The following is a 7,401-nucleotide window of genomic DNA, read 5'->3' on the forward strand; positions in this document are numbered from 1 at the left end:
TATTTGCTGTGTGTAAGCGGTGACTAAGCCCATCTTGTCAATCGTAAGATTTTCTTCAACATACGCACACGTGTACTTCGCTACGGAAAATCAACAAAATTGTCACCAATTAACATAGCCCATCTTGTCAATGTCGACCACCATATGTTCATTTAACAAGGTGAGATGGAGAAGCTTGTCACCGGTTTTCAAATTGAAGATGATGCTCCGGGGCAATCATAGAGCCGTGCAATCATCTTATTGTTGAATAAAAAGAAGCAAAAACTGGAGTTAGTAAGGCTATGGCTGTTGGCAAACCAAACTCGTTTAGATTATTAGTAGATTAGATTAGGAGGCAGACACACAGACGTAGACAGTAGACTAGAGTCGCAGGGCCGTATAGCAACGAAAGCAACCGAGCAAATACGCGGATATTATTTTGGATACGGTATACACGTGACGTGCACACTCTCCCTGCTTCCGCTGCTGCTGCTCTTGAGCTCGGTAAAGGCCAGCCCAATCGCCTCTCTCCCATTTCTGAGTTCTTTCTCTCTCCCACGCACACCAAGCAAGCAAGAACCGGAGAGAGGGGACAGGAGGAAGCAGAACCAAGAACCAGAGGAGGAGGAAGAAGAAGAAGAAGTTACTCACCCACTCGCTCGCGAAGATGATGCGCGGGGGCACGAGCATGCTGGGGATCGTGAACTTCATCACCTTCCTGGCGTCCATCCCGGTGCTGGGCGGCGGCATCTGGCTGGCGTCCCGGGCCAACTCCACCGACTGCATCCGCTTCCTGCAGTGGCCCATCATCGTCATCGGCCTCGCCGTCATGGTCGTCTCCCTCATGGGCTTCGCCGGCGCCTGCTACCGCCAGACCTGGCTCCTCCGCATCTACCTCTTCGCCATGTTCTTCGTCGTCGTCGCGCTCCTCTTCTTCATCGTCTTCGCCTTCGCCGTCACCGACCGCGGGGAAGGGCAGGTGGTGATGAACCGCCGCTTCCTCGAGTACCAGCTCTCTGACTACAACGGCTGGCTCAGGAACCGCGTCGCCGACCAGCAGTACTGGGCCACCATCGCCGCCTGCCTCCGCGACGGGCACGCCTGCAAGGGGATGAGGAGGGGCGTGCGCGACCCCAACACCGGCATGATGGTCGCCGAGTCGCCCGCCATGTTCGCCAACCGGAACCTCTCGCCGATTGAGGTCCTGCCCCCTTTCTTGCCTTCTCTCCCCCTCCCGAATCTTTCCATGTGCATGATTTCTCTGTCAAGGCCAGATGGAAAAGATTATATCTTTGGTTTCTCTGCTTTCTTCTTCTTAGCAATATCCCAGTGCCAAGCAAGCCTTTACCAGTAGGGTATTTGGGGATTTTTTCTGCCAAAAACATTTTTTTTGGGGATTTCATTCAAAAGAGGATTACTAGTAAGAGGCGGTTTGCATTCACATGTTTTCTGCTCTGCATTCATTACCAATAATTGGTTGCTATCTTTGAACACTAGTCTAGGATTGCCTCCGCGTAGGATATTCCAGTTTACTGCCCGCTTGGTACCATGCTGCGAAGAGGATTAGTGAGGCGATTTGGCTCCGTGTTCCGGTTGGCAAAGATCTTTTCTGCTCAGCTCAGCTCTGCATTCATGAGCAATTATTGGTTGATATCTTTCAACACTAGCCTCGGATTGCTTGTGCTAAAGGCCTCCGCGTAGGATATTCCAGTTTTACTGCTGCTTGGTACCATGTGGATCTCGAGATGGAACTTTGCTTCTTCTCCCTTTTGCTTACCATCAGCCAGCCCCTTTTGCTTAGCAAGTCATGTAGGAGTATGACCTTTGAGAAAATTGTTAATTCTGCAACCTTTTGCTTGCTTCTCCCTGATTCGGGGCAAAACCAGCTACAAGAACATGCCACCAGCTTTAGCAGCCGCCCCTCCGATTCCATATTTGCATCAAACACCTTTCTCCAAAAGCAATCCTTTCTAGCTTTAGTTGGTTCATGGAATTGCTTGACATCAAATAAAAGAATTTCACCCCGATGGGTGCCAGTGAGACACACACAGTTCAGGAGTTCATACAACGAGGGTTATTACCACCAGGGCTATTTTTGGGAAAAGTGTTTTACAGATGTTTTTTTTGCTGATGTGAACAACTAACTCAAAGTAGGATTGTGTTTTTCGTATGGACCAAAGCTTGTAGTGCCTTAAGCAATAAGAATTAACTCATCGGTCAATTTGATTCCCGGTCTGTGTCAATTTCCTCTTCAGTGTCCATGCTGCTGCAAGGAACAGATAGTACTAGGAGTTGAAACTATTGCAGTGGTAATTACTAGAATATCCATGTGTGTGTGGTGGTGATGCTAAGGACAAGGTCATTTTCTTAGCTTTTCTCCGATACCAAACGACACATAGGACCACGATATTTGTATGATCGAGGGATCAGGACGCCCAAAGTGTGACCAGGACAGCCAAAAGCCAGATGCGATGTGCCACAATTCAGCGTTGGAATTGGACCATGGAAGCCTTGCCTAGTTGCCTTGCTTCTTGTCCTGATGTTCTCTGTGCTGTCTCCTCTAACTGCCAGGCTGCTTGTTCTTTTCTTCGGCTACAATCTTGCTGAAAAATACACAGCTGCCCCTGTGATTTTTTTTTCTTTCCTAAGGTCTATATACTGGTAGTGCATTATGGGTTTGCATCTGTATTCTAATGTGGGTTAGCTATTGCCCATGTCTGCATAGATCTGATCTTATGGGGAAGTAATTATTGAATTGTGGAATCAAGTTGTATGCAGTTCAATGCACATGGGGATAGTTAGTTTGTAGGAGATATCCTGCCCATGAAAGCATATCTCAGGGACGGTTCATGGTTTTCTGTTAACAGGTCGGATGGCTTTGTTTATTCGGGTGCACGCACACATACGCATGTTGTGTATCGTCTCATATATTCAGTTTTAAATTGAACTGGTGTGGACAATTTCGCTTTCGGTATAGGATATTAAGATCAATACTACTAAATATGTGTTTGTGCTTGTCATATATTTGTCTTCATTGGTGGTTAAGGTTCTGCTAGTCTAGGTGATGACAAACGGATAAATATGGTCTCCATACTGACCTAACAGTGGCAACTGGCAACTCTCATGGGGAACTATTCTTTCTTACTTTACTGCTGTGTTTATGATGGGTGTACTACAAATCATGTTTGCCGATATATTATTTTCTTTGTAAGTTATAGTCTGTAACATTTCAATAATTTAGCTGTATATTGAGGCATTGAACTAACAGTTTTATGCTTAGAACTCCTACTGTGTTAATGTACACATAGTAGGAACGAATTTCTGTTCAGAGAATTAAGTATTTCAGGTTTAATGATCTGTCCTCAGGCTCAAAAAAATAAATATATAATTAGGTTTCATGTTGCTGTATCCATTGGGATCTGAAAGCGTCAGCCCAGATTAGTGAATTGTGATATTGCAGATACACAACTTAATAACTGATATAGTCCATACAAAAATGCATTTTGTTGTGATATCCTTGACTGTTCTTTCTACACACAACACAACAAACAACAACAATTTCTATATCTGCATTAGTGAATTACTCAGTATATTGTTTAGATTATATGGGGTATTTCTGAGGATACTAACACCATTTTGCGACTCACAATCACAGTCTGGATGCTGCAAGCCACCATCATCGTGCGGATTCAACTACAATAACGAGACATACTGGACCCCGATCCCTGGTAGCTCTGTGGCCGACCCTGACTGCTACAAGTGGAGCAACGACCAACAGACGCTCTGCTTTGGGTGCGACTCGTGCAAGGCGGGCGTCCTTGCGGGCATCAAGAAGAGCTGGCGCAAGGTGGCCATCATCAACATCGTCGTGCTGATCATCCTCGTCATCGTGTATGTCGCTGGCTGCGCCGCCTTCCGCAACGCCAAGAGGATGGACAACGACGAGTCGTACGGCATGGCGAGGATGACCAAGTCTCGACCGAGCAGGTTCCAGTTCTAGGTCGCGACGAAACTGGAAAGAAGCATTTGCCTGTACAAAAGACCAGAGTGGGTGGTGTTAGGGCTTGGCCTAAACAATATTTCTTACTGGATTGTGGATTGTGGGGTGATCACCTGTAGTTGGGCGGTGTGAAAGGGAAAGAGTTCTTGTATCAGAAGTTCAGCCTGGTGTTCGGGTTTTGTGACTGCTTTGGTGTTTAGGGTAGGTCTATTCTGTATTGGGGTACAAGATGGAGTGGCACAGAACAAGATGATCTGCACTTAGAGATTTTGATTTGTCAACTTGCTTAGAAGATTATATGCTATTATGGTTGAATGGCAGGTCATGCCATCAGTGTCAAACTATCATATGGCAGGTATGGATTTGTGCTGTTATGAAGCTAATAATGGACCTTCTAGTATAGTATAGTACCGAGTATATGGGTGCTTCTATTTGCCGATCGTTGCGGCACGCCGCGCTGCCTGAAACTTCTCTACATCACTGCATTTGGTGCAGCGCATTAGTCTCGGGGCCTACATAAAGATGGGGAACTAATTCAGAGGTAGGATATGTAAAACGTGCAATTAAGAAGGTACGTAGACATTCTGACTGAATTCGTGTATGTGACTGAACTGCTAACAGAACAGTGCTCTAAGTACGCAGCAGTTTTTCGATAAAGGGCGTTTTATTACTCAAAAAGTTTTTAAGCATTACACCTAGCTTCTGCATAACAAGATGCACACAGCCGTTCACATGTCCAAATGGTTCAAAAAAGACTCCTATATGAAAGATAAAAAAAAGTGACGATCCCAGCTAAGCTTCATTTGCCTCAATTCGCCTATTATGCTGCCACCAATGTTGGGAAATAAACTCCTTTGCCGTGTTCTCCAATCGTGTAGACTAGCTAGCTGAAGAAAAGTTTATATCTAGGCCTTTTAATTTACTGCACATTTGTACTCTAATTTGAAGGCATAGCTGAATGGTTCTGTACATACTGTATAATTTTGCATATAATATACCATCTCCAACCAACATCACAAATATGTTTGAAAACAGGTTAAATGGATTGGATAAGGTCTACAACGCTTGAATTCGTATTGGCGTCTCAGGTTTATGTTGGTCTATATGGAATGCTAGAAATGGTTTTATCTTTAACAACAAAAAGGACACAAATTCTTTGCAGGTTATTTGCCTGGCGGATCAGCGGGAGTCCATGGATACTGGATGCGACCGTCCAGGACATGGCTGGCAGCATATTAGTAGACTTCATGGATAGCTACTTTATGCATCTATTTTCTCGATGGTTGATAGTACATGTCTCAACCCTCTCTGATCCGTGATTCATTGTAATATTTTGAATACCTAAAACTTTGCAATAAAAGCGTTGTGTGCATCAACAGATGCAGAGGCTAGGGTTATGCTCCCATTTCCGAAAAAATTACTTTAGTTAACTTATCCCAAAAACTTTATATGGCATGAAAGCCTGTAAATGCGGTACTTCTCATTCTGTTGACCAATAAACTTCAAAGGCAAGTTTTGCCGTGGAAGTAAAACATGAACAAATTATGCTATACACACTGAACTCTACACAATTATCGTTTGCATGTTAAACTTCAGTATCGCTGCAGCAAGTTATCCCATTGCATGTGGATTGATCAAAACTTTTCCTGCATGATTTTAAAGCATTTTGTTCCTTAAACCGTCTGGCATAATCGTGCTTTGGGGCTGCAAGTTTTGGTAGGAGAATCTTCGGTGAAGCAAGAAAACCCGGGGCGAGCCATCACTGGGCTCTTGGTGAAATAATGTTATCTTGTCTTCTTTAGGATGAGTAATATATACATGTATCTTTTCTTATGCAAGGAATAAACACATGATTATTTTTGTTCATCGATTGTACAAAGAAAGACGAAGTTGATATTTTTGTTTTTACCTTTGTGGAGTTTTGAGCTTACCTCTAGGGCAAAGAGGATTTGTGGAGTTTTTACCCATACGTTCATGTCGGTGCACCTGCCGGCGTCTATTTGAGCGCCGCCGGTGGAGATGCTCTACCCTACCTATTGGATTGGGATGTGATTTTATGGGGACTAGGTGAAGGTAGGGATTTTACTCAATACTTTTGGGGATTATATCTCTATTTTTCACAAACATTTATGTGTCAAACAAAGCAACCATGTATAACCAAATCGCCGTACATCACAAAATCGAGCTAGCACACACGTAGGCTAACTTTCTCTGCCAGAGAATCACGCAAGCTAGTACGTAGGCCAAATTTATATTGTTTGTGTGCGGTCCTGATGAAATGTGTGGAAGTGGTACGTCCGCCTCATCAAGTCGAAGCTACTAGCTCTCTATCTGTACCGCAGTGGAGCCCGAATCCCGAACAAGAAAATACATGACGAAATCTCCCTCTGAAGCCACAAAACTCTAGGTTCTTTCTCCTCCATGGCTCCATCTGTACCTGATCTCAAACAAACAGCATTGTAAAATGCCCTATAAAAGGGTTGAGATTGTCACGAATGAAAGAAATCAAACAAACCCAACTACACCAGGCTCAAGGAGGATATATAGTATGAAGGGAGGCAAGAAAAAAATAGGTGCGCTGGTGGCTGCAATGCTTTTCCTGCAGCTGGTTTTAGCTCCGACGGCCATGGCTCGCCCACCCAAGGGTATTAAACTAGATGTCTCCCTCATTCGGGCGATTGAGGAGGGAATGATAACTGGTAAGGTTATCTGTTCGGAAACATGTTGGAACTTTGGATGTACTTATACTAAACTCTGGGGTTGCTCTTGTTATGGTGGCTACTGTCGTATTGATGAGTGAAGTCCCCTTCTTTGTGAAGACACTCCACGAGCGAGACCTCGCTGAAGTGTTCTAAAACTGTTGTTCTACATTTCCTGTGATTCGGTGTGGGGAGATGGAGAAGGTGTTGTACTTTGGTGGTTAGTTATTAAATAAACGGGATGTGTTCACTAGTGGAAAACATGGCTTTCGTCCAAGCCTTTTGTTGCGGCCGCGTCTGGAGCCGCGATAAATGGCCTGGCCACGTCGCTCCAAAACCTTTTGGAGGGCTCTGGGCCTTTTGTCGCGGCCTTTTGTCGCGGGCCGTACCGTCTGAGGCTTTCTACCACGACCCACGATAAAAGGTCCAGGCCTATATATACACAGCCACCCCCCCCCCCCCACCTCCCTACATTTTTTTTCTTGGTGGTGAAAGGTGGAGGTTTATGCTAGCTCTTTTTTTTATTCATGTGTACAAGAGGTGTTTGATGAAATGTTTATGAGGATGCCACTTGATTTTATTTGATAATATTTTTCCTCTTTTTGATCTAAAAGGTTAGTAACTATTTTCTCGTATACATAGTCCGTACAATACTAATTTTAGCATGGCGATTGCAGATGATACATAATTATACTTATGATGCAGATGAGTCATCCATGGATG

General features: G+C 44.4%; 1 protein-coding gene across 1 annotated transcript; it reads left to right on the top strand.

Annotated features, from left to right (window-relative positions):
• Positions 1–504: 504 nt before the first annotated feature.
• LOC127344480 (tetraspanin-3) lies at positions 505–4,320 on the top strand. The gene is made up of 2 exons (XM_051370777.2): positions 505–1,180; positions 3,635–4,320. Exons 1-2 carry the CDS (start codon positions 647–649, stop codon positions 3,977–3,979), a joined length of 879 nt encoding a protein of 292 aa, XP_051226737.1. The 5' UTR covers positions 505–646; the 3' UTR covers positions 3,980–4,320.
• The last annotated feature ends 3,081 nt before the right edge of the window (positions 4,321–7,401 follow it).

The sequence above is a fragment of the Lolium perenne genome, chromosome 1, assembly GCF_019359855.2.
Source record: "Lolium perenne isolate Kyuss_39 chromosome 1, Kyuss_2.0, whole genome shotgun sequence".
NCBI lineage: Eukaryota > Viridiplantae > Streptophyta > Magnoliopsida > Poales > Poaceae > Lolium > Lolium perenne.